The sequence below is a fragment of the Pleurodeles waltl genome, chromosome 11, assembly GCF_031143425.1.
Source record: "Pleurodeles waltl isolate 20211129_DDA chromosome 11, aPleWal1.hap1.20221129, whole genome shotgun sequence".
In the NCBI taxonomy this organism is placed as follows: domain Eukaryota; kingdom Metazoa; phylum Chordata; class Amphibia; order Caudata; family Salamandridae; genus Pleurodeles; species Pleurodeles waltl.
In genome coordinates, this window is record NC_090450.1 from 688,815,243 (window position 1) to 688,843,021 (window position 27,779).

The 27,779-nt window shown below is 43.3% G+C and overlaps 1 protein-coding gene across 1 annotated transcript; it reads left to right on the top strand.

Moving 5' to 3' along the window:
• Window positions 1–1,419: 1,419 nt before the first annotated feature.
• Window positions 1,420–27,673, top strand: FAM136A (family with sequence similarity 136 member A). The gene is made up of 3 exons (XM_069214206.1): window positions 1,420–1,575; window positions 7,134–7,274; window positions 26,218–27,673. Exons 1-3 carry the CDS (start codon window positions 1,483–1,485, stop codon window positions 26,404–26,406), a joined length of 423 nt encoding a protein of 140 aa, XP_069070307.1. The 5' UTR covers window positions 1,420–1,482; the 3' UTR covers window positions 26,407–27,673.
• Window positions 27,674–27,779: the final 106 nt, after the last annotated feature.

The window sequence follows — 27,779 nt, forward strand, 5'->3', positions numbered from 1 at the left end:
TGTTGTTAATTTGCTTTAAACTTGCATAATATGAGCCTCCGATCTTGCCATAAAATGTAGATTTTCCTAATAATTTATGACTGAAAGTCTTAATTTTATTAAAGACACGGAGGCGAGTATTATCCTGCCTCAACAATTAATGGTTTCATTGTTTTCCCGCCCTTCCAGCTTCAACCACTCCGTCACAGTCTTCAACGTAATTGTCATTTGTCAGCAGACCACCATTGTTTACCTCCTTGGATTTCTCTACCTCATCTACACCGGCTTTGTTCGGATGTCATCCTTTCCCCTTCTGAAATCCAGTTATTGAACTTTTGTCAAGACTTTCTGGCTTTTGTGATGGCCTTTTGCATTATTTGTTCTATTCTACCTTTGTTTCATATTGTAATAACCTTGCACAAGAAAACAGGGTTGTTCACAGTCAAGATACGTAGTTAGGGGTTTGATGCCCTACCATTGGTTGATGCTTGAAACTACTGTTTTGCTCCTATTGGCCACTTTTCGTTTGGCCTTATGGGAGTTGTTTTATCTTGACTTCTGCTATTTAATAAACAAGAAAAGAAAATGCATAATACTAGCTTCCCTGTCTTTAATAAAAATTAAGACTTTCCGTCATAAATTATTAGGAAAATCTACATTATATTCTTCTTCAGGATGCCTCTGCCTAAAAATGGGGGCTAACCGGGCGAGCATAATAGTTTAAAAACATAACGAAATCCGTATTTTCCCCCCTTCTGTCGCCTGTTACTAGGCCTAACGATAGTCCGATTGTTTTCTTTACCTTTCCGAGATTGTTGGCTTCTACATTGTAGAAAAATATCAATTAAACATCCCACTCAAAGCGAGGTGTTACGCTTATAGCCTTCCACGGTTTGATATTTTTTATTAATCTAACTGTAAAAAGAATGCAATTGTTTCCACGTGGTAAACTGCATTGGGTTTCTAAAGCTTTTGCGCTGTACGCCTGTGCCACTAGATTCAGTTGTTCCAATAGAAAGTATTAATCTGTTGAGCAGTCATCATCGAAGCTTGCCAGTCCTCTTTCAGTGACAAATGCCAGATAAGCTTGTAGTGGTTTGCCCCTGTTCGCCATCTTGGAGTATGCATGTTTCCCGTTCAATGCAAATAGAGTTAGGCAACAAAGTTCACACATAATTACTTGAATAGAAGATGTTCTGAATATTTCAATTCTAGACTAAACGTATTATTTTCCTTCAGTTTCAATTATATAGCAACGTTTAATTAAATCGCCCATTTTTTTTTATAAGGACCTTATCTATGAGACCCTATAGCAAGTTAGGGACTTGTATGTTCTGCAAAGACTAAACTTGCAATTTTACTCGCGTGCTTTGTTGCGGGGAAAAGGAGGCCGCTCCGTTCCGAAATGGCGCCCACAGCTATCACATTGGTGTCGTGTCCGGTCCGCTGTTGTCCTTGGAAGCAGCCTCTGTTGCTGTCACTTGAGCGTGGGGCACTGAGAGCATGGCCGGTGTGGAGGAGCAGCAGCTTCGGCTGCAGAAGGCGGTTGATGCCATGGTGGAGGGGCTGGAGAGGGAGAACATTCGGGTTATGCAGGTAAGGCACGTGGAAACAACATAACTCCACGTTGCTTTAGATGAAGGTCTATACTCGTTCCCCTTGGCCATTCTGTGCTCCACACAGTAAAATAGCTTGCGTTAGCTCACCAGTGAACAGTATACTCCTTCCCACAGGAAGCATTCTGCTTTACCACCCCCTCCCCAACCACCACTCCCAAATACACTGTGAGATGCCCCCCCCATCGCCCCTATTTTTTCATATATGTCACCAAAGCGCAGTGATAACCCGAGACTCAGGATTGGAGAGACAAACCATAGGCAAACCTAGGAACTATAAGCTATCAATTTACTGATCTCATTCTCAAGTATGTTTAGGGTGTCCGGTGTTTTAAAGACACACCTTTTAACAGGTCTTCACCCACATGAGAATCCTCAAAAGTGTATTACTCTGGCACCGAGATAGCCACCAGGCTGAAGAAACAAGACATGCTACTTTTCACCTTGTGTTGTTATAACTTTCAAACACGGCTCCCACTAACGGCTTACATTGGTTTTGGCTGCACGATCTGATTTATTTACGGACCTACATTTAGAAATCTTCATCTAGTTGTTATAACTGCTTAGATTGCAACAAAAGGGTCGGTAACTGGTAGGCATTCCTCTGTGTCAGAACCCTCTAGCATAACTTCGAGGTCACCGACACAAGTCGTGGTTTTCATCCATCGTATGGGACTGAGACCTCCCTGTTAAAAGTTGGATGGAGGGAACCAGTCACGCTGATTCTGCTTGACCCCTGTTCAGCATTTAATAAGATGCCACTACGGGCCAATACCAGAATAACTAAGACCCAAATGTACTAACATATCTTCTACAGAATGGACAAAACCCCGAATTAATCAGGTTCTTAGTTTTGTAATAATTTGAGTGGAACAGCCCTCAAATGAGTGTTTTCTTTGTACACTGGTCTACTTCGGTGAAAATGGCATCATACTGCTTGCTATCCCACCACACTGCTTAAATGTGAATTGCCACAAGGGTTACGTCTCTCCTCTGCAGCCTCTCCTGTATGTTTTCCACAGTTGGAGCCTACACTAGCAAAACTTTGAATGCGACGCCTAGATTAGTAGGAATCTGACAGTCGTTTAGTTGTTTTAATGACATAAGTACTCCAGAATTGTGAAGTTTTATAGTATCTTCTTGTGCTGTAATAAAATTCACTTATTTCTATTGGTGGATTTTATAAAATGTATTCTCTTCTTGTGCTGTAACAAAATCCACTTGTGCCTTTTGGTGCCATTCACGAGGGTGACAAATTAGGGTAGGATTTTCATTATACCAGACCTTTGATAATGGCCTCTTTGATTATGCCAGGGTTGAGATATTAAGGTTTTACTACATCACGCTCAGAAAATAGTATCTAAGTTGTACAGTAGTTTAGTAACATTTTTTTTTTCAATTTGCATTTTTTTTGTGTACATTTTAATTTGTAGGCAAACAATCACTAATCTTGCTTTCTTGTTTCTTTATGTAGTTCCATTCAATCAGGGAACATTCTGGGAGCATTATAAAAGTTTCAATTTGTTACATTTTGGAAATATGTACAGGTTTTTGTATCGGAACCACTGTCAGTAATGCAAGCTCATCTTACAGCTCGCTGCACTTAATTTGCGCCTTCACCCTGATAGTAAAGGCTTTTGGATTATTGAATATTATATGCACGATTGTACAAGTTATACATATGGATATAAACTTTGCCTTAGAGGCTGACAATCCTCTTTCACTGTATCTGACACAGCTGCTACGTAGCTCGCTCCATTGAAACAGCAGCAAGAAGACATCTTGCTGATTAGGAATTCTGACTAGCTAAATAACACTTCCCTAATCGGTTCTTCACCCATCTTGTTGGCAACTTTTTTTCCTGTACTAAAGGTCAAGACCTCAGAGATAATTCTTGACAACCATCTTCCATTCCAAACAACGTTTATCGGTTACCTCTAGCATCGTTTTCTTGCATGTCTCTAGAATATGATTCCCTTCATTCTTCGACTAGGAGCTCAAGTGGTAGGGTCTCGCTGTGAATTCTAGAGAGGATTATCCAGAATTGTTGTACCAAGGTGTATTTGAAAAGTAATTTTTTCACTTGCAACTGCAAATTGAACAAGTGCTAGTCTGGCAAAATGGTTGATCAGCTGGATCATGGTTTGGAGGCTTTTGCAAGTCTATCCCCACTTTTGTCCCTATTTTGACAATTAGGTACTGGTATAAAGGCTCTCAATGCCCTGAGCCCTGCTAAACAGAGCTCAGTGTATGTGCTCTGACCCTTAAAATGGTGCATGTTTAATTGGCTTGTCCCCAGTTGGTATAGCCTCACTTACTTCTAAGTTCCTAGTATATAGTACCAGGGGAATCTAGGGCTTGTAAATTAGTGTCCCACAGGGACTACAGCACTTGTGCCACCCTGAGTGCAACTGCAGACTAGAAGGTCAGTTTAAAACTACTAACTCAGCTTTGTCATTTAAGGTAATGGCAAAGCCCAAACCTCTGTTTTTAATATACATGTCACCGCTAAGGTAGGCCTAATGAGCCCCAGGGCAAGGTGCTGTATATTAAAGAATGGAACATGTGCTTTTACATATTCCAACAGTAAAAACTGTAAATTTATGTTTTTACTTGGAAAGGCTGGCTGCCCCATTGCTAAGTACAGAGTTACAGATTGACATCTCAGCCCTTCTAACTTCTGAATGGGACTACTAAAATTGGTACTGTAAGGTATCAAAATAATCAGCGCATTAAAAACGATTTAATGGTAAAATCACATTTAGCATCACTGGTGGGCAAAGTACAACTTTAGAAGTTGCCACTTTAAGTTGCCCAAGATTTCCAGAGCCTGTTTACTGTTGCAGATGAGGTCTGCCCTGCAGACCGTTTTCTGCCCTCCTGGGGGGACATGCCAATGACTCCCAGAATATGAGACAATAGGGACCTGCTTGTGGGAGAGATGTTACTTCTCTCCTGAATGAAGCCACACAGGAAGCCAAAAGCTGTGCTTTGAAGGTAAAGCCGCCTTTGAAGGGCAAATGGGAAGCACATGGGGGGAGGTTTAGGTAGACAGGCTGGCCAATTGTCCAACTAGTTTTCCAGGATCATGTAGTCCACTTGGTAGACACACTTTTAGGGAGCCCTGGACACCCAAAGAGGGGTTCTGTCATGTTCAGAGTGGGCAGAATGGTACATTTTGGGATAGCAAGATGCCACTCTTACCAGGAAGTGGTCACCAGGAGGAAGGGCATTTTCTGAGCATAAATGGGGCACCAATGACTCAGATCTCAACTTGACTTGAAGAAGGACTGCCCTGCTGCACCAAATTCCAGGTGAAGAGAGGTTGCACTGACGTGGACTACACCTGCTGTACTTAGAAGAAGAGGGACAGTGTCCTGCTCAAGGAGAGGTTGTCTCTCGAACCCAGCTAAATTAAAGAGACTCCAAGGGTTAGCCGAGGGACCCAGCAGCTGCAGCGATAGCCCAGATCCCCGGACCGCTGCTCCAGCCGTCGTGCAGCAGAACCTGACACTCAGAAGTTGCACTCGAGTCTGCTGGATCCTGGAGAGTTGTCGGAGTGCATCTTGGTCACCCAGAAGGCAAGTTACAAATCGGGGAAGGATTTGGCTGTGATCGTGACACAAGGCGATGGGTAGTCCAGTGGCAATTGGACTTTGGCCAGAAAGGACCTTATGGGGTATTGAAACATGTGCCATGGGCTCCCTTATCACCTTTGTGGACCGAGGAGTACCTACAAGAAGACCCCGTCATCTGTGTGATGTCAAAAGCATCTTTGCGCGTACTGTATCCTCAGCATCAGAACCACTCCATAGGAATCCATTGGATTGAGGATAAAGCACCTGGAACTGCTTCTTCTTTGGAGGTAATTGTTTCTGAGGGCCTTGCTGGTCCCCCTCGACTGACTCCCTACCAGAGGTGGTCACCTAAAGTGACTCTAATTAACTGTATCACAACTAGCTCAACTTTTTGATGAAAAAGTGTGTCAAGTTTGATGAATTTGCCAATGCATGTTCGTAGTTCAGTGAATTGCTTTAATTTACTATGTCTTGTGAACTCTATATCTCCTGAACACTCCATGGAATCTTTTTCGTCGTGGTGTCTAAAAATACAACATATTTTTATAAATTGGTGTCGGATTTTTGTCTTTTCAATTTATTCAATTGTGTGGGTGTTGTTTAACTGCTTTACACTTATTTCTTTGTGAAAACCTTGCTGCTCAGAGCCACAGCTACCCAAGGTTGAGCTGAAGGTTTGACAGACAAAACCTGCTGGTCCTAAAGGGGTTGGTAAGTGTATTACATCGTGAGGTCACATAACCACACCCCATTTCCTCGCAGCTAGCCTATTTTTGCATTGGCTGTGCTTGGTGACTGGTGTTCATTACAAGTGTCTGTGCTAGTTGCACATGCATCCACAATGTAGCACCTATCTAAAAAAGCAAAAAAAAAACATACCCTCCCACCCCCACCACCACAGCATAGCACTAAATAAACATCTTTTGTGCCACCAGCTGTTCTGTGAAACACCGACGGTGTGCAGAAAAGGAGAACTGTATCTACTTTTGCAGGGGCGATCTACAGAATATTGAAAGCACACAGGGCTGATCCTATACGGGCATAATTCAGGTCAGTCCTGAAGAAATGCCTCTTCTGAGCTGCTTTGTTTCTGGTTCTTTGCTGGCAGTTCCATTAACATAACTCAGAGAAGTGCAAATGTAGAGACGTGCTTTCATTAATGTTAGCATTGTTTAAAAGCACAGACTTGGCTACGGTGTATTTTCTTCAGCACAGCAGACTCATTGTCTGCTAGTTATATGAACAATGCTTTCTGCATTTCCTATGAAGATGACCATAAGAGAACCCCATATTAATTCATCAATATGTATTTTGAAGAGTCCATCCAGTGTAGAGGAAAAAAGGAGTTCCCCTTTTCCAGCCCTGCGTCGTTAACAGTCACAAGAAATAAGCATTCTAGAATGTTGTTTTGTTTGATAATTTCATGAAGGGTTTTGCGTTGTATTGTGACATTAGTAGATGGTCCCCTTATGTGCGTTTAGTAGATGTTGATAAGGAAATAATTTCTGTTTTGTAAATGACCTCAAACCGGCTTTACTTTGTTCATCCTGTTTACTGTGATACATTGTTGTACAGTGTACTCTTTTCATTTCGTCCACTTCCACCACAATTGGTTGTGTATATTATTTGACTACTACTTCCCATAGACCAACAAAGGCTGACAGGAAGCCATTGCTTCTCTTATGAGCAGTTACTAGATCCTGTGCTTGTCGTCTTCTGCTCAGTTAAAAAATACTCTGCTTGCTGCACTTTAGAAAACTTTAACTTTCATTTTATTACTGTCCTCTATAAATCTGAAGAGGCAGGCATGCCCAGCCCGTTGAACACTGAACATGCCCATAATTTGTGATTGCAAATCTCAATTTAAAGAACCATTTTTGTTTACTCTGATAGTTGTGTTTTGTGAGTTTCATTTATAGTTCCGATAATGAGAGTTACGTTATTTAATTGTTTATCACAGGGGAAGATGTTCCGTTGCAGCGCTGAGTGCTGTGAGACTCAAGGCGCGTCGATGAAGCAGGTTCACCAGTGTATTGAAAGATGCCACACACCAATGGGACATGCACAATCTACTGTCACCGGCGAATTGGAAAGATTTCAGGTGTGTTTTAAAAAAGTGTTCCCTAAAATGGTACTGGTTAAGTGTAGCAATCCAGAGAATTGCTTCTTCACCAATAGTTTGCTTGTTTTTGGCACTCAGCAATCGCAGTATGTTCACAGGACTGACATTCTGTTCACCGACCACCACCAATTCAATTCTGACACTTGGAGATGTAACAGGTTACAGGGCAGTTCTCGCTGCCAGGACCAGTAGCTGAACGAGGTGAGAGATTCACAGCTGGGGCTATGAATTACTGTGTGCCAAACAACAGCAGAGAGATCTGTGACATACAGAGTGGCAGGCAAGGGTAGGACATTTGGGCGGGGCAGGATTACTGACACCACCAGTAGGACTCAGCAAGATTGGGCCAAGACTTTTGGTGCTGGATATTTGCAGGTGAAACCGGGTGGGCAACAGTGCCAAACACCAGCAGGTACAATAAACCCTGAGGAATGACTTAGAAGGCCATTGTGACAGACACATATTTGCTTTTCTGCCATAGTGTAATAACTTGCCTCTTGCTTGCTTACCTTATGTCACTCTTCCTGTTCTGACATGTGGTCATCTGTTCAGTCCTACTTCCTTGCTGCCCATAGAAGATTGCGACTCGTGTGGGAGAGAGGACAAGAGTGGAATGCAGGGTTTTGTAGCGCAATCACAACAGCGTCTGGATAGAACCATGTGTGAAATACATACAGTAACTGTAATATTGAGTTTACCATAATGTTGCCATCTGAGAGGGGTGCTACAACAACAGCCATACACCAATTTCCAGAACTTCACCACTTATAAAACTTTGACCAGGAGTCTGTCACCACAACCAGTTGATTGTTCTTCAAAAAATATTCAAACAGAATAACCTGTTTTTAAATTCTCCTGATTCTCTGCATCCGAAATCGTATATGCTGATAGACAGTTTGCTTTGGCCAAGATAACAAACTCTCCGCCTGGAAAAGTTGAAATTAGAGATCAAGGGCCATATATATGAAATTCTGTTTTTGCATTTCCTAAATAGCGAATTCTAAGAAATTGCTATTTTGGAAATACAAGATGGAATGTACAAAAATAGAGATTTCCTAATAGCCATTCCTAAAGAGTAAGAATCGCGATTAGGAAATCGTTATTTTGGAAATGCTACTCCATTCGTTCCTATGGGCGTAATGGCCCATAGGTACAAACGGTTTTGCATTTCCAAATTTGCGACATCCTAATAGGAAATGACAAATTAGCAATTTAAAAACAAAGGGTGCCTATGGGCCTACAGGCCCCCTTGATGCATCTCCAAAAATCGTGGTGCACATGTAAAGCGCACAAGTACCCTCGGGGCATGTGCTCACTAAATGGCACTATAAAAAAATGCATTTTGGGTGCATTTTTAAAATTTGCACATGGTTACTGTCGACTTGGAGTCCATGGTAATAGCATTTCCTAAATGCCCATTTTGCATTTAGGAAATGCTTGGTACATGTGTTTAGGAAATTGCAAATAGGAAAACCCTATTTGCGATTTCCTGTTTAGGGAGTCGCAAAATGCGATTTCTACTACGTAGAAATCACATATTTTACGATTCCCTATCTGCCTTTGTACATATGAAAAGGCAACTTAGTATTTCTTAATGGACTGAAATTGTGTATCGGTCCTTTAAGAAATGCTAAATGGCCCCCTAGTCTGTTGACTTCACAGTTTGCAATTTATCTATTATCAAGTCACTTTGATACAATGCATTTAGATATATGACTAAAATAATAAAACTAATTTAAATAATTATTCACAAACGCATTACAACATAATAACAGTGTGAGAAAATGCCACTTGTGTGGTCATCCCTGTTTCTTTGCTCAATTTTATTGCTAGTTTTCAGGATGTGCACACTGTTGCACTGCTGAGCAGTGCCCAGTGAATGTGCTGTGACCCCTAAAACATGTAGAAATTGGCTAATCCCCGATTGACGTATTGAAGTCTCCCATAAGGCCATAGTATATGGTGTAGAAACTGCACCACTGCTATGGAAAGTGAACTGTTACCTGTGACTGCAGCAAATGTTGTTCCATCCACTAGCGTGACAAGGATAACATGTCTTTAGATCTATCAATATAGTCTGACTGCTGCAGTTTAAAACTGCAGGGCAACCTGTTAAAATGACAATTTCTGTGAGGTAAAAACCTCCCTTTTAAGCATTAGCAAGTCACCCCTTGTAGTCCACGTGGTAAGGTGCACGGTATTTAAAAGTGAGGCACATAGAAAATTACTTAATGTTACCTTGTCCCTACAGTGACAAGGCCCTAAAAGCTATATTTCCAGTGGCAGGCTTAGCTGGCCTAGATAGAAAACCAGAGTACAGATTAAAATAAAATACTAATACTGCTAACTTTGGGAAGAGACCAGTTAGAGAAAGAATTAAGTCACTATTTTCAATAGTTATTAAAATTCAATTCAATTGTGAAGTCAGACTTTCAATAAATATTAAGAAGAAGGGACTTATTGAAAGTTACCCTTTACCGGCCTAAGCTTTTAGAAGGCCCACTGAAATTAACCTCTCCTCTGCCAACTCCCAGCCTGTCCTCAAACCTCCCACGAGCTACATAGTAGGTGCAGAGATGAAACCCGAGCGCTTCAGAAAATTCAGGGCAGGGGCTTTGGGCATCCTGTTGACCCTACAGTGGCATACCCTGCTTAGTTGATCTGTTTGAACCACATGTAACATTTTAATGCTCTTGAAAGGAATAAAAGAGGATTGCAAAATAATTTTTGTGTATCCTCTGTCTGGGTTCTGTAGGTCCCTGACTTTGTCCTGCCAGGCATCTTTCGCCTAATTTGTTATGGGTACAGGGCGTGCTTCAAACTAGATTTTAGTGTTCGATATGGGAGGGCATTAGTGATTATCATAGTGCACTCCCCTACACACCCACTACCCTCAGAGCCACAATTTTGTGTGGCTAAAGACTTTCACCGTCTTGAAAATACCCTGACTCGTGGCATTTTGGGCCTATTTGCAGTTAAGCAAACAGGATCTACTGAAAAAGTGTATTGGGTTGCCCCCGTAAACATTTGCCCCACTGTTTAGGGAGTGCCCAGGAATCATCCCAACATACTAGCTACTGCCAGGCATAATTGTGGCACCTCAAGAGAATACTTTATGGACCTGCTTATGAACAGAAAAGGACTGAACATACTGTCTGTGACCTGAGAGGCACCCTGAATGACTGGACTGCTCCATGTGGTACCTAGGACAAATATGTGGACCCAAGGGTCATTTGGCTGGCCCTCTTGAGTAGTTCCAGGGACACAACAAGCTTCAAGGTGCCTTTTTCCCAAAGTGCTTAGCTGACCGGTGGCAATTATACTTGGACTGGACTTTGCTGTTGGCCTTTGCTTGATACTCTTAGAGTCCATAGTCTCCCGCCCCTGAGGTTCTAAGGGCCAGAGAAGTGAAGTCCTGTGGTTGTTTGGGGACAAGAGGAAAGTTTGGAGACATTGAAGAAATTTAGCTCCAGAGCTCCCTTCCACTAAATGTATCAAACCGGCAGTGCCACAGCATCAGATTGAATTTCATATTTGTCCTGGCAGAAATCTCCACACCTCAGAAAAAAATGACAAAGTCCCTTTCTATGTTAACTGAAAAGGATTTTTAAGCCAAAACTAAAAAGTTTCAGCACATTAGCAAGATCGATCTGCAGTTCCACTGCAGTGGCTATAGCTTCAGCTTCGACCTATGCGGTCAGGATTTCAACTATTTTTTTTTTTTAAATGACAAAGTCCACTTTAAATACATTTCAACTGGACCAATCCACTTGTTGTTTCTAATCAGGTCTTCATGAAAATTGGCCTCAGATGTCACCTAGTTTCCAGTCTCATGCTACCACTTACTTCAATTGACGCTTTGCACTGTTTGGCACTATTTGGCACTATTTTCATTTAAATTTGTAAACACTCATATCTCCAGTTCCTTTTATTGGATTTGTGTTGATTTTATGTAATTTTGTTCATTAAATGTTACTCAATTCCTGTAAATTAGAGTCCGTTTTTTATTCTTTTGTGTTTTTGACTTTTATATTGTTTTGGTACTTCTAAATGCTTTACACATTTTCGTTAGGTCTATCTTCTTTCTGCCATAGCTACCCGGGGTTGAAGCTTTGGTTTAAATGACTGAAAACTATGACTGGAGCTAACAAGGCGAGTGGCTTTATTACTTGTGGCGCACACCTATCAACCCCCACTAATAAATCAATTTATCACAGATAGCATAAAAACCTTGATAATAATTCACAATAGTGCATATATAAATGTGCTCAAATGACCTCTATAAAAATCAATAAATTAACATGATTTGGGGACCCTGGCCACCACATTTTTTAGCTTGTGCCCTTGGATCCCGTGAACTTGAACAGAGGGACTCATCAATAAAAAGGGGAGGAAGGGATGTCCAGAGTTACCCATTAAGCTTTGATGGCTGTTCAAACAAGATCCTCTGTCAGCAAAGATAAACATAGAAGATGAGTATTGCAAAAGTGCATTAACCCTGATCTGAATTGTAATGAAGTTGGAAGTTTGTACACAAGTGCTCAAACCAGAATTATTGTGCTGAGATAATTCGGATAGGTATTCTTAGTCTGTTAGAATTGTTACCCACATAGTGCTACTAAAGTTTCTCACATTTGCTGAGGGTCCTTTTATTTTATTTTGTTAAAGAGATTACATGCCTGTTTTTTTCTAAAACTACTGTTATAAGTGGAGAGTGTAATCTGTGATAGTACATTAATCATGCATAATTGGCCAAAATAAAACCAAACTGTTCCTATTTCAATGTGGTTAGCTAGACTGTTCATGTTGTGAAATTTGTAATGGTTAACTGGTGCGTTCAATTTTACCATTCACTTACTAGAGGTAATATATAAAAGAGACACGGGAAATGCATTTTACAATTCCTAATATCCACATTACAAATAGCTTAATAATAATGTATTTGTTTTGTAGAGAACAGAGAGGTTATCTTTCAGCCACTTCAGAGTTGGTGGAGGGGTGCATTTGATGGTGTTTTGTGAGTGTGTATGTCTGAAGGTTTGAATGTACAATGCTGTATGTAGGCCCCTTCTTACCATCATATATGTGTGTTTTTGAGATCGTTAGGATTATTTGATTCGAGAGCCTTCTATGCTGGCACACTCGGTTAATTTGAGCTGCCTTAATGTAGTCCACCAGATGGAGTGGCTATCGGTTTGTGGAGGACACTAGAACTTTAACCCCAGAAGGCTTGTTCTCTTTGTTTCAGACCCCTACTTGACTTTCTTTCCCACTCAGCCTCTTTTTTACTCTTTCTTGCTGTACTATCTCCCTCTTCTTATAACACCCAACCTAATTCCTCTTGCCTCACCTCTGCTCATCCTCCAATCATTCATTCCCGTTTCTTAGCACCAAAACTCTTTGATGAACTTGCTCCTTTTCTCTCGGCCACCTCTCTCCTTCTCCCCCACACGTTTTGCTAAATCCTGATTCATCTACTCTCCTCTCTCCTGCTTTAAATATCTCCATGCCTCACCCAACCTCCCTCCTTTCTCACATACATAGTGGCCCACTTGTCCAACACAACAATATACCCATCACCCTGTAACCTAATTGCCTGCCCTACCCCATTGGCATACTGCTACGGTTTCCTGCTCCATTGACAACTTATCACACAACGACATACCATACCAGTCAGCTACATGCTTCATTACCACACATCTCCTGCACATTCAGAACTGTAATCATTCCTTTCTCATATGTCTAACCTAAGACACCATCCTTCACACTGTGCCACTACTAACACAGCCATCACTCCTCACTCAGTATAAAAGTGTTTGCCTAAAGTATGCACTGTACCCTCTCTTGCAGTCAAATGTATTAAACACAAACCAATCAAGATCCATATCATATCAACTGACCATCACAATAGTCAATGTACCCACACCTCTTAAAGAGCCATACATCAAAATATCTCTTAAGGTTCTCTCCATTACACATAATCCCAAGCAACTTGTCTATACACCAACACAGAAGGCCACTGTGCCCTAAACACACCACAAATAGGCAGATAATGCAATCTTCTACGAAATCTCCTGCACCCTATGCATAACAAAGACAAAAGGCTTGGTCTAACATGCCCCACCAACTTATAAACCCTGTACATAGATTAGGATAGCCAGAACTCAGAGTGAGGCTGGAATCCTCTAACGCATCTTCTTTATAGACTTTGAGTTGACTCTTGGCACCTAGCCACACATAGATCAAATTGGACAATGACCCAATTAATTATATCCCCAGAGTCGAGAAGTACTGGTGCCGGACATACACAGAATCCAAAATACCATATAGGGTTTCACTGTCTTGAAATGGAGCACCGCTCATACATTGATAAACTGGGAACAGGGAAAACTGGGACAATGGCTAATAACCAGCCACCTTATATTAACTCAAGACACTCTGGACCTCAAGGAATACCATAAGAGCATTTATTGATCTATTAGGACACTGGACAACTCATTAGGCGCTAGCCCATTGCCAGGATCTCACAGACTGCAATACAAAGTGGAACCAATACCATATCGAAATTTGTTTTGGCTGCACATAGCCTATATAAGAATAAAATACAGTCTAGCCACAAACGGTCCATATGAATCAAACATGCATGAGGGGAATGTCTGTTCACAAGACCCACCACAGAGAGACAACCCGCTACACATTCTACAGTCACATGGAGTAGGTTGGAATGGTGCAAGGCTGATACTCTCTTAAGGAAAAGCTGCTGAAAAATAACCAAAACCCTCCAGATCACCCACCCACACCAAATGTAGTTCTGGAGCGAGTTTCCGCAGAGCGAACCCTCAGCTGGATGGATCAAAACCACAGATCAAATTCTGTATAAAGTTCCAAAGAGGCCAGATAATTGGCAAATACTTCACTATACAAATGCCCAGTAGCCTTCCTGTTTCATGAATTTGCCCCTCGACTCCACCAGTAGCCACTGGCATTTTTCATGATCTGTGTAAAGTTGTTTTCAGCACAGGCATACTTTTCTTAGGTAGGCCCAAATATACAGTCTTGCAATTATCTAGTCTCAACATCACCTCTAATTCGTCAACAGCCAATGGTCCTTTCTGAGCATGGTTGTCACAGGGTGATGATGCCTCACTTCAGCATTTATTAGGGAGTGAACAAGATTTCAAGACTGGTATTCAGGCCATGTGAATGGTAGAATATTTCTGCTTGGCTCTCCTTCCACCAGCACCTCCTTCATGGAACCAATGAAAGCTAAGAAACTCTTCTCATACTGTGATGTACATAGCCATAGCAGTATCTAGTCTGTCCATTGTTGCTTTGGTTTCCATATCAGAAGGAACTTAGCATGGAACCTGGGTGACCTCTGCATATATTTGAAAATGCAAGTGGCGGTGGTCATTTACTTGGGCAAGCATCCATCTGTAAATATTGAATGATAGTGGCAACCGAGTGAACGAGTTCAGAACCTGCAGGCTGTTCGTGCTGGCTTAGGTTGGTGATAATCTAATGGATCCAAGCCAGGGTTCCTGCAGGCACGTAGTTAGGAACTTGTGGCCTTGTGAATCCTGTAGTGCACGTATTTCAAGGGGAATCCACAATGCTGCACCACACGTGTCTAAGGAGGTGAGGAAATGCTCTTTTACATTGGTCAGTGCAATCACCTTCCATCTTAGAGGCCAGGAATTTAAGCAGGAATCAGATCAAAAGTTATGGTCTTCTACAAAAGTCATGTAACCCTGCATTTCAGAATTAATTTTGGAGATGATAAAATTGAGCTTTTCAGTCAGACAGCACCTTAGATTCTGCAGTTGGTTTCTACTGTGGTGGTGTAATATGGCATGTTAGAAGGATTTGTGAAAGGTGCTTTACCAAGGGGTTTGTTTAACAGTCCTGTTGTTTCCACGAAGGAATCCTGATGTTCTTTGATGCTGATTAGCATGGCCCTATTTCCAGGACTATTAGTTTGCTTGATAGCATCAAATATATTTCAGTTGTATTGCAAGAATTAACTTAGCAAATGCACCAGTAAAGCATAAATAAAAAAGCAAACCATGCAGTATGTTGTTAGTAACAGCAAATATATCACATCATATGGTACGTTGTTGGTAGTAGAAAATATATAACTGGACAAAGTTTTGAACATGTTGAATATTAAACATTTCAACATTATTTTGATAATGTTGACCAGTACTGCTTTTAGACAATAGTTTATGTGCATTCTTCTTACCTACGTGAATACTCGGGATATGGGTTGTGGATTATAAGTTAAGGTAACTAGAAAACTCCACTTTCTCAGCCTCTTGTTTAGGTTAAACCGATACAGCGCTTGCACTGTCTCTTCAAGACATGTTGTATATACTTTCATTTGTTTCTTTCAGTGTCCCTTAAAAATCCTTGCTTTGAAGTGGTTAATCTTTGCTATTTGTCCCTCCTTTTCGTCTGTTGTTCACTCCCATGGAGCAGGACCGCAGTACTGTAGCCTTCCACTTGTCCCATTCTAGCAACTGCAAAAGGGACTACTTTTTCCTTAGTCTAAGAGCACTCCACATGAGCGCTGAATGTTTTCAGTCGCTCCAAACACTGTATTCCTTTTCCGTAAACAGGACTTTAATTTTTATCTCTTCACATTTGCTGTGGACGCCGCCCCTTCCACTTCTGATGCACCTGTGTGATTCCAGAATTGGTGCACGTTGCTCAGACGGAGAGGTGGGTCCTCACACTGTGAAGCTTATGCTAGAGCACAGGGGTCAGTTTCGATGTGAGCATGCACAGAGACTTTGATCCTTGTGTCGCCTCTTGTTTATTTTTCCCAACATTTAATTTGCGATCTTCTAACCTGAAATGACTGACGGATTTCCAGTTTGACGAAGGCTCGGAAGCACCTCACCCGATGTAGTCTTTCTTTTACCTCTATAGTGACATAGAGCGCTGCGCCTGTTCAGTGATCTGGCTGGTGATTAGTGGAGGTGCCTTCCCTGTTTCCTCTGTCCGGTCCAATGGACTCAGAGGTGGGTTTTGATTGTTAAAGTGGAAGAGAAGCCTGCATTGTTCAGGGAACTGGAGGTTTTTGCATTGCAACATGAATTAAGAGAAACGCAAGGTAAGAAATGTAATTGGTTTATTTTAGATCCTCCCCGCTGGAATGGGCATTACAGTTAGGGGTTATACAATTGTAATCGAGTTGTCTTCTGGGTGACGAAACTCAAATCACGGATTTTTGAATCCCTGTGTTTGCTAATCCCTATTGATTTCCTTATGGTCCAGGGAAATTAATCCTAATATCAGCAGTGCTCATGTAGTCAACAAGTGACGAAGGGAAGTTAGTGTTAAAACCTTCAATGATTTTAACAAATGAATTGCAGGTTCCATTCAACTGTTCGTAGTAGGTGCTTACCCCTCCCAGTTGCTTAAAAGGACTCGCACATTACCCTGTGTTTATAGGGTCCTCTGCAGCAAATGAATTATCCCACTGACATTTCTTACTTGGGGGGGAAAAAAAACCTGTTTTTCTTGCCCTGTTGTTGATGTCTCTGATGTTTCCTGTCCTCCACTTACTATGTTGCTGCTGCTTTGCTGCTAAGAAACTTAAATAATGGCCATCCGTTTGCCATGGAGTTGCATCATCAAGAAATGGAACATGTGCGCTCTAGTCTTTGTAAGGGTGAAAGGTTGTATGCTTGTGTGTTCTTGCGTATTTCTTTTCTAATGTGCTGATGTGCCTACAAGGGCCATCTTGTAGGGATTCATTGTTTGCGGGTCATACTTCATGGTAATTTTCAACACAAGTCTTGGGGTCCACTCACCCTGAAGTAGATCAGTGATTGTTTATGGCACTTATGTGCTGCCCGAAAATCGGGTACGGACTTGTGTATCTTTGTCACCATACATTTGGAATTATAAGTGGTAATTGCACAATTCCATCCTTCAGAGGCATACTGTAACTAATCTCTTTGATGTTTAGAGGTAGATTCTTTTTAGATCAGTTAGTTGAATCAAGTAGTTGTGGATATGTGCTTCTGAGAAGGATCTGGAACACTGTAATTTTTGAATATCGGTGCAGTAACCACAAGGTCCTTTGATAGTACAGGACTATTTAATTTGCTTGTTTGATATCTACTACGAAGCCACCAAAACTGAAAATTGTCGCTAAAAGCTTTTTCTGTTTCCTTCCTGGTGTCTGTCCTTCCACGGGAACCTCCCTAGTCTGTCTACAAGATACATTTATTGATGTGTGGTTTTAAGAAAACCTGTAGGGCGTATTTACAGGGTGTTCATTCTCCATAGAGGGGTTCCGTTTGTGCAGTTGTCTGATAAGGGATGGTTATTGTTAACTGTTAGACCTGGCATCTTTTGGCGGGTTTCTCCTGTCTTTTTGCCTTCTGGCCTCCTGTTTTTTACGGTATGCTGGACTCTCTTTTTGCTGGGTTGTCTCTGCGCACTTTACCACTGCTGATCAGTGCTAAAGTGCAAGTTCTCCCTATGTAAATTGTATTGGAGATTGGTTTATCCATTATTGGCATATTTGATTTACTGGTAAGTCCCAAGTAAAGTGTACCAGATGTGCCCAGAGCCTGTAAATCAAATGCTATTAGTGGGCCTGCAGCACTGATTGTGCCACCCACATGGGTAACCCTGTGAACATGTCTCAGACCTGCCACCGCAGTGTCTGTGTGTGCAGATTTAAACTGCCAGTTCGACCTGTCACCTCCCCTTATACTACCTGTAAGGTTCCCCTAAGGTAGGCATTAGGTAGCCCCGTGGGATGGGTGCAGTGTATGTAGAATGCAGGACATGTACTGGTGTGTTTTACATGTCCAGATAGTGAAATAATGCCAAATGTGGTGTTCACTATTGCAAGGCCTATCTCTATCATAAGTTAACATGGGGCTGCCTTTAAATATCTTTTAAGTGCAGTTTCCCATTGGGAGCAGATATAGATTGGAGTTTGGGGTCTCTGAACTCACAATTTGAAAATACACCTTTTGGTAAAGTTGGTTTTTAGATTGTCTGTTTGAAAATGCCACTTTTAGAAAGTGGTCATTTTCTTGCTTAAACCATTCTGTGCCTTTGCCTGCTTGTGTATTCCAGGACTGACAGTTGAGCTGTTGTGAATTCCCTCTAGATAGTGACACAAAGGGAGCAGGGGTGTAACCTGTATATCCTGATGAGTCTTCTGGGCTAGAGTGGGGAGGGAGGAGGCGACACTTACACCTGAAAGGGCTGTGCCTGTCCTCACGCAGTGCAGTCTCCAACCCCCTGGTGTGTGTCTGGGACCAGGCCTGGGCAATGCAGGATCTTGTCAACAACAGAGAATTTCCTCTGAAGTTTGTCTACTTCAAAAGGAGAACTGGGTATAGGTAGTTGACCCAAAACCCCAGACTTTTAGAACACTTCTGGATCAAGAGGATCCTCTGCAAAGGAGAAGAGCTGGAGGAGGAGTACTGCCCCTCTGCTGTGTGTGATTTGCTTGGTTGGCCTTCAGTTGCTGCTTCTGCCTTAAAGAGGGCAAAAACTGGACTTTGCTGTGTATCCTGCTTGTGAAGTTTCTCCGAGGGCTTAGAGTAGAGCATGCCTCCTGTTGGAAGTCTCGGGCTATCAAAGACTTCAGCTTCATCTGCCTACAGCACTGGAAACTGTGTGTTTTGTGCTGCAACTGAAGAAAAACCACTGTGACACCGTCAACTGTGTCACTGACTGCACCGTGACCTTACAACGCCACACGGAGCCGTGCCCCACGTCTCACCACAACCCTGGTTTTACTGACGCCATCTCTGAGCTGCTGCTTGCACCGTGAGCTGTGGGCCTCACAGTCCACATCACCTTGCTCACACTGCGGCCTTGGCATCCCGATGCCACCGCTCCACACAGACGCCTCCACCGTGGCCTGAGGACACTGCTCTTGAGGTACACAATGCACCGTCCTGTCCCGCACTGCAGTCCCAGTCCACCAATGCTAGCGCCATTGACTTCAGCATCATCAACAGATGCCCCTGTCTTCACTGCGACCCGTGGGTGCCGCACGGAGCCCACCCCATGCCGCACCACTGCCTTGGGCCTGGCGGCAACAGCGATATATCAACGGTGATGCCGCTGCCTGCACTGTGACCTGGAGTCACCGCATGTCGCTCTGCCCTGCTTCACACCGCAGCTCTGGTCTCACTGACGCCGCAAGACACAGTCATCGAGTTGCTGCCTGCACCCTGACCTATGGGCACCGCACGTCGCATCATCCTGCTTTGCACCAAAGCCCGATGCCATCCAGGCCAGCATCCTGACTTCGTCATCTACCCGGAGTTCGATCTGCAACGCGTGTGACTTCAAGGGCCCGGCGACCCCCGCACCGAACTCCAGAACCAATGCCTGTGATGCCGCACCCCGGATCTCAGCACGAGGATCACGACATCCTACATTTCTAAGATACTGTTTGCGGGTCTTCCCGACACCGTAGCAGGCCCGCGATGCCACGGCCGGCCTGAACTGTTGGATAGCTCCAGACGGAGCTAGCGACTTCAAGGAACTGTATTTTTAAGTTAGTTCTTGCTAAATTCATATCTTTATTACCGTATGTTGGATTTTTCTCATTTTGGTCTTGTTTTACATAGATAAATATTGGCTATTTTTCTAAAACTGGTGTGGTGTCCTTTTGTAGTGTTTTCACTATATTACTGTGTGTTATGTGCAAATGCTTTACACATTACTTCTAAGATAAGCCTGACTGCTTGTGCCAAGCTACCAAGGGAGTGAGCACGGGTTATCTGAGCTGGGTAGCTCCCTTATCCTGACTAGAGTGAGTGTCCCTACTTGGACAGGGTGCAAACTGACTGCCAACTAGAGACCCTACTTCTAACATTAACCAATAAAATGGTTATTTCTCGAGTTTAGTAGTGAACCAATAAGTATTAATTACAAGCATGCTTAGTAATCAGCTTCGATATGAAAGTTATGTTTTTCTAAAAGTGGATTCCTATTGCATTCATTGAAGCACTTTAACGCTGTAAATGTTGGCATTTCTTGTCTATACCTTGCCCAGTGGACTGAATGCTGCCCTATCCTCTGAAAAATAAAAAGAAATTGTAGGGAAATTGATGTACTTTTCAATAAACATTTTTCTTTGCGTAGTATCCATTTCTTAAATTGTTTTTTACTATAGTAACAAACTGAAACATGAAAGCCCATCATAATGTTCTGCTTCTGAATGTACTGGGATGCTGTGTTTCCCTCCTAGCTTCCATCCTACTATCACCCTAGAACTTCTCTAGCTGGCCTTTAATCCAGAGATGGTGAGTAGGCTGCCATGCAGTAGTTTCTTGTATATTCTGAAATCGTGCCTCACTGCTGTATCAGTAATTCTTTTTGATAAGTGGAGAGTGTAAATGCATTCTTACTGAACCGCATACTTGTGAGCAATGACCTGTACCCGAAAGAGAAAGAAAGGAGATTAATTCTGGCTATGGGTGAACTTTAGGACATCTGGTTCCCCTCTGATCTTTCGATAGCTTGGATGTATGCAGGCAGGACACTTAGTGCAACCCCTGCTATCTTGGAATAGCATTTCGGTGTCTGTTCCACAATCAGTTGCATCCAGCATGTTAGGACCGGTGTTCATTGGTTTTTAAGTCGTATGCAGGTCCCAAGTTACTTATGCTGGGGTTTAGGCCGTGTGGTGATTAGCAGTCAGTTGTTTCCAAACTGCTATCCTTCCTTAACCTAAAGCCACCTTTAATTGGTCCTTTGACTTTTAGAAGGAATCCTGCCTTTTTCTACACACAGTCTCTGCAGATTCAGCCATCTATTACTTCATACAGCAAGTAGCTGATGCAGGATCTGCTGCCTCTTTCTGTGATGGCCAGCATGGAAACAGTGAGAAGTAAAGGCTTTGCATGTTTACCATAGCTACTAGGGAAGCCACCAGAAAGGCCCTGCATGCTCTGGCATCCGTAAAACCGTTTAAATGGTTTCCGGATTCTATTACATTATTCTATTAATTTTGTTTAGGAATGTACAACACGCAGATCATCTCAATTGTGTTTGTACTGGGCACTTACAAACGAGGTGTCTTTTTGACTTAACCTCGCCCCACTGTTTCCCCAACCAGTGTTTAGAATTAATAATCTGCCCGAGGAAATAGTTCATAAAAATAAAGATGGATCCAATTAGAAAGAGGAGCCTTAAAAGGTCCGTCTGAATTTTCCATCCTTCAGGGATTTTACGGTGCATTTTGTGTTGCCTGCAGGCACTTTCATAATGCTTTGCTTGTTTTAATGTCCTGTCTATTGAACACGAGGGCAACCCAGCCTAAATCTATACTATTGTGTGCAGAGGTTTTACACCCTTTACTGCATTAACAGATTCCTGAGTGCTGGGGAGAGTGGGGGCGTTTTTTAGGGGGGTGGGGTGAAGGGGGGGGGGGGGAGTGGAGACCACTGCAGCAACTGGTTGCTCACTATTTAAAGGTTCAATCATTTTCGACGGACTTGACCCATTCGGTGAGCTTCAATCTATGCTGGCGGCAAATACAAGGGATATATTAGCTTAAATTGCTACTTATTACTAGATGTGCTACTAGTGATACCATTAAAACACTCTGAAGTCTCTTGCTGCCTGTTGGAGGAACTAGCAAACCAAATGTTCATTTGGTTAAAAAGCCAAGTCACAAAAACCTGTTGCAGGAGTGTGATTACAGTACGCTATCCAAACTCATTCTGAACTTGGGGGTGCGGCTCTGCTATTGATAAATATTATAAATCAATTGATACCCCAGCTAAAATACAAGTTAAAAACAGTGTGTAGTAATTGTAAAGCCCTTCAATCACTGGTGGCACAGCACTCCGAATAATGTGCTGCATGGCTACACACTCACAAGGTCCAAAAGGCGAAACATATTGGCTATCCTAATGCTTGTTTAGTGTGTGTTGCAACACAAACATAAACTCGGCCAATGTGCTAAGTTCCAAAAAATAAGACTACATCCCAGGTTCTAACATATACCTCCACTGCCTTTGAAAAGGAAATATTGAATGTAAAGCACATTTTCTACTCACGGAAGACAGGTGCAGCTTTGAATTCTTTTTATAGCTGCAGCAACATTGCACATTTCACAATATTATGTCCTACATGAAGTACCATTGTAGGAAAGTACCCTCTTTCTTGGCATGGTTATCCCCATTTGTCTGTCTATTGTCAGTGTGTTTGACTGTGTTCACTGGGATCCTGCTAACAAGGACCCCAGTGATTATGCTCTCTCCCTTCTAACTTGGTAACTTATACCATTTTCACCCCTCATTTGGCATACTTGTGCCCCCATGTAAGTCCCTAGTATAGGGTACCAGGGGATCCCCATGGACTGCAGCATGTATTATGCCTCCCATGGGGAGCCCAGGCAAAGTGTTCTGCAGGCCTGCCATTGCAGCCTGCGTGAAAGGGTGCATGCACCCTTTTTCACCATAGGTCACTGCACCAGGTCACTATAAGTCACTCCTATGGCAGGCCCTCCTAGCCCAGAGGGCAGGGTGCAAGTAGTTGTGTGTGTGTGGGGGAAAACCTGCACTAGCAGAGGTGCCCCCACGAACTCCAGTACCATTTTCATGGACTTCGTGAGTGCGGGGAGGCCATTTTATTCATATACTGGACAAACATCACTACCTATGTCCAGCTACATAATGGTAACTCCGAACCTAGGCATGTTTGGTATCAAACATGTCAAAATCATACCCCAGTACTGTTGCCAGTATTCGAAGTATAATTCCGTGCACTCGGGTGGCTCCTTAGAGGACCCCCAGCATTGCTACCACCGTCTTCTAGAGTTTTCCGGCCAGCCCAAGCTGCTGCCGCCCCTCAGACAGGTTTCTGCCCTCCTGCTGTTTGATCTGATCAAGCTCATGAAGGCAGAACAAAGGATTTCCTTTGGGAGGGGGAGGTAACATCCTCTCCCTTTGGAAACAGGTGTGACTGGCTTGGGGGGGGGTAGGGTAGGCTTCCCAAGCCACTGGTACGCTTTTGAAGGTCACATTTGGTGCCCTTCATGCATAAACCAGTCTACACCGGTTTAGGGACCCCCAGCCCCTGCTGTTGCGTGAAACTGGACAAGGGAAAGGGGTGTGATCACTCCCCTGTCCATCACCACCCCAGGGGTGGTGCCCAGAGCTCCTCCAGAGGGTCCCTGGGTTCTGCCATCTTAAATCCAAGGTTGGCAGGGACCTCTGGGAGCATCTGAGTGGCCAGGCAGGTGATGTCAGAGCCCCCTCCTGATAGGAGGTCACCTGGCTAGGTGACCATTCCCCCTTTCAGGGCTATTTAGGGTCTCTCTCTTGCGTGGGTCCGCAGATTCGGCTTGAATGATTCCAGCAGGACTCCTCTGCAACCTCCAATTCGACTTCTAGTCACTGGAACTGCGATTGGACCCTCCAGGAACTGACAATCTGCATCCACGAAGAAATCTTTTCTTGCAACATTGCTTCCTCAGCTCCTTCCAGCTTCTGCAACATTTCCCTGGCTGTGCATCCGCTGAGGGCAGCAAATCTTCATTCTGCACGAGAAGGAAGAAGGAATCTCCCTCTGAGTGAAGGAGTCACTCCCCTGCATCCGCAGGCACCTATTGCAACGACGACTGGCTGCGTGGATCTCCTTTCATACTGAGCTGTGTGGATCCTGCATCACGGGTGGTGGTCCGGAATAGTCCTCTTGGTCCTCCCTACCAGCTATCCAACTTTGGTGGAGGTAAGCCCTTGCCTTCCCAGGCAGAACACACCACATCTCTTGCAGCTGCCAAGGCTTGTTTGCATCCCCTGTAAGGGAGCTTCAGGATACATGCAGCGCCAGCCCTCAGCACTCCTTCCTGCCAAGCACAGCCCTCTGCGTGGTTCTCCTGCAGCATGGGACCCTTCTTCTGCGTGCTGCATGGGCTCCTTCTGCAACTTCTGTGTCCCCATCCTCTGGGACTCCTGTGGGTGCTGCCTCTGCTCCTGTGGGCTCTCTGTGTCACTGAGGGACCCCTCTGACTCCCTCCTCCTAGGCTGAGTCCTCCTGGTCTGTGCTGGTCCCCGGCAGCACCACTTTTCCACTAACATTAAATTTGCCTTTGCCAAGGCTTGTTGGTGGAATTCCTGCACCGACACCCGTCTGCAATCTTCCTTCCAGTGTGGGACCTATTCTTCATCCCTCAGGAACTCTTCCCCGGCTCCAGGGTTGCAGTGCTGACTTTCTCTTCATCACCGTCGACCAACTCCTGCAAGTACAACTGGGTGGGTAGTAGCTCCTACTCTTCCTAGACTCCACTGTGACTCTTGGTCTTGGTGCCTTCTCTCCAGGAATCCACCGCTGGTTTCTTGCAGCCTTGTCTGGGTGTCTTCTATTCTTTTTCTTCCGTTTGAGTTGTTTGGGGGAAATTCCAGTGATTTGCTCCTGCTTTCTTGGTTGCGGGGGGAGGGGTACTGTGTTACTTACCTCAGTGGTTTTCTAGAACTCCGAGCTCCCCTCTACATATTCCACTTACCTAGGTGGGGGCCTGTGTTCGCATTCCATTTTTTTAGTATATGGTTTGGGCTCCCCCTAGGGTCACTAATGGTTATCTGCATTTGCACAATTTTTCCAACCATTTCTCTAACCATTTATTTGCCTATTACTGTTTACTAGTGTATATAATTCGTGTACTACGTACCTCCTATTGGAGGGTTGTCCTTCTGGTACTTTGTGGTATTGTGTGAACAAAAATAAAGTACCTTTATTTTTGTACAACTGAGTGTTTTCTTTCATGTGTGTAAGTGCTGTGTGACTACAGTAGTTTTGCATGAGCTTTGTATGTCTCCTAGATAATCCTTGGCTACTCATACACAGCTACCTCTAGATAGCCTGGCTTCTAGACACTGCCTACATTTCACTAAGAGGGGATACCTGGACCTGGTATAAGGTGTAACTACCTTGGGTACCCACAACACACCAGGACAGCTTCCTACAACTGTTCCCTGTGAATGTAAAGTGCTTGTGCATGTAGGTCACTATTACACTGGTTGTGATAAACAAAACCACCATAATAAACAAGCATTTGCAATGCAAAGGGTCTCGTGTTTGCTCATGTTAGAGCTGATAGCGTTGTAAACTCCTAACCCGACTTTTCACCTATCAGCAAAAGTGCATTTATGTACGTAACCCGAAAAAGTGCAATTAACTATGTAAAGCGCTCGACTTCTGCCAAGTGAAATTGCGCTAGTAAATTGGAGAAAAAGTAGTCCACGAGCCGGACAGAAAACAGCAAGCCTCGCATGTTTTCTGTACTTGGTCGATGCTCTCGAGGAGGGCTAACCACCGGATAAGGCATGACGTATGCATGCCTTCGACTAATGAAAGCAAACAGATTTTATTAGGCAAGCCCACGAACCAATGAAAAACACTGACGTGATGTCGGCAGGGCTCCGAGGCCTTTTCTAAACACTAAAGCGTCTCGCTGCGATACGCATGCGAGAGCGCATGCAACGCAGGCTCGACCCTAAAAAAAGCAATCAGACCAAATGCCAAAATAAGAATTGCCTACAACTTTACCACGCCTCTCAAATATCAGCATCTGGATATTGCGATTTGTGCTTTGAATCAATGAATATTCTATCTCAAAAAGATTTTGGCTATCCCGTTTGTGTACATCCCCTGTGTGATAAGAAACTTGTGGAAAAAAGGTTCAAGCTTAAAGAACGAATTATAACTGATAGAGCAATTTTCAAATTAAAATGTATTTGTACTAGCAAACATCTACCTATTTTATACAATTCCAAATCTAATTTTAACGTCGACACATGTAGGCCACTCTGCCCCTTGTGAGCTTGCAATATTTAGTACGTGTTACCTAACTGCACGTTAAGCTGTACATGTCTGGAGCCTTCAATAAATGTTTGACTTATTGCTATTATTTGACTTTCAGAACCGGTTGGCTCGCTGTACTATGAACTGCAATGACAAGGCCAAAGATGCCCTAGACTCTGGCGGCAAGGAGCCCCAGGTCAAGCTGCAGCTAGAAAACTGTGTATCCCGGTGTGCAGACGAACACATGAACCTGATCCCCAGTATGACCCGGAAGCTGAAAGAAAGCTTGGCAACCATTGCTCAATAGCTAGGCTTCACTGGTGGAAAATGTAAGCACTGGAATGGTGCAGAACGACACAGCCACGGAGGAGTGTGCAATCGGCGGTTCAGAAAGCAAAGCGAGCTTTTAGACCATGACCTGCAAAGGGCATCTAAGATTTGTATGACCGCATGTATGCCTGTTTGGGGGAGATGATGGCGTCTGTATAATCTGGGACACCTGCACGATTTAATGTTTACTGTGTTTTAATTCATTGTTAGACCATTTACCACAAAAGCCCCTCTGAAGCTAATGACAGACCTAAGCAAGTTCTGCAGTGCCCCACGGCAAAGTGTGAGGGGAGATTTAACACCCGGGCACTTTATTATCACGCAGTCTAAGGGACCAGATTCAAAAGTTAGGAGATTAGTTTTGCCCGATAATCCCCTTCTCAGTAAATCATTCCTGCCCACCAAGTAAAAGCCACTTTCTCCACCTTTCTTACAGTGGCCAATATGGCACTACTTTTAAATCGATTTCAGTGTAATTGTTCAGCTAGTAACTGGCCTTTCCAGGTTTGGTCGTGAATTTATTGCCAGATATTCAGAGTTGGCCTATGGGAAAAAATAGCACATTTCCTACATACCAATTTCTCTGCAAGACCAGTGGTGCAGAGGTGGGTGTGTAAGGTCAGATTCAACAGGAACTTGCCCTTAGGTAAACATGGATGTTAGCCTGGCAGGTAGGTGCCTCTGAAAGGTGTGTTTGACTGGTGTCAAATAAATCACCTCACAGACTCTCTTCCATGTGACTGTATTACCCCACTCTAGTGACCTTTCAGAGACACACTCACTTTTCTGGTGAAACTGTCCGCCGTTTGAAAACTCCTGCCATAGCCCAAGTCCTAGTGGTGAACTATAGGTATGTATTATTAATGTTAATTCAGTGCAAAAATAAAATGATTCAAGGACACGAGAGTATGCTTGTACTGATCACGGGCCCTAACAGGTTTCCAAGAATGTTGATATTGAGGAACGCAGTTCCTGCTTCCCCCCCAGGATTTGGCAGGGCCCATGCTAACTCTGCCCTTTTGTTAAAAGTATTGAAGCACAAGACACAAACCTGCCTCATTTGGGAGGTTCGTCTGGTGGCCTGGAGTAAATATGAAGGCAAGAAATAGTCACGTAAATCACGGACTTCTAACAAAGGGAGACAACATTGCTTTACCTTTGATGTTTATGACATTTATGATGTGTCTTTTGTTTTATTTTATAATCTAGAGAGCTCTTTACCAAATAAAAAAAAAAAAAATCAAGTTCATTTTTGTCTGTGTGATTATTTTTTGTGAGTTTGTTATTTGAAGGTGCAGAAGTAGCATCAAAGAGAAGGCAAGTGTTCCGTTAAGTACAGAAACAAAATTG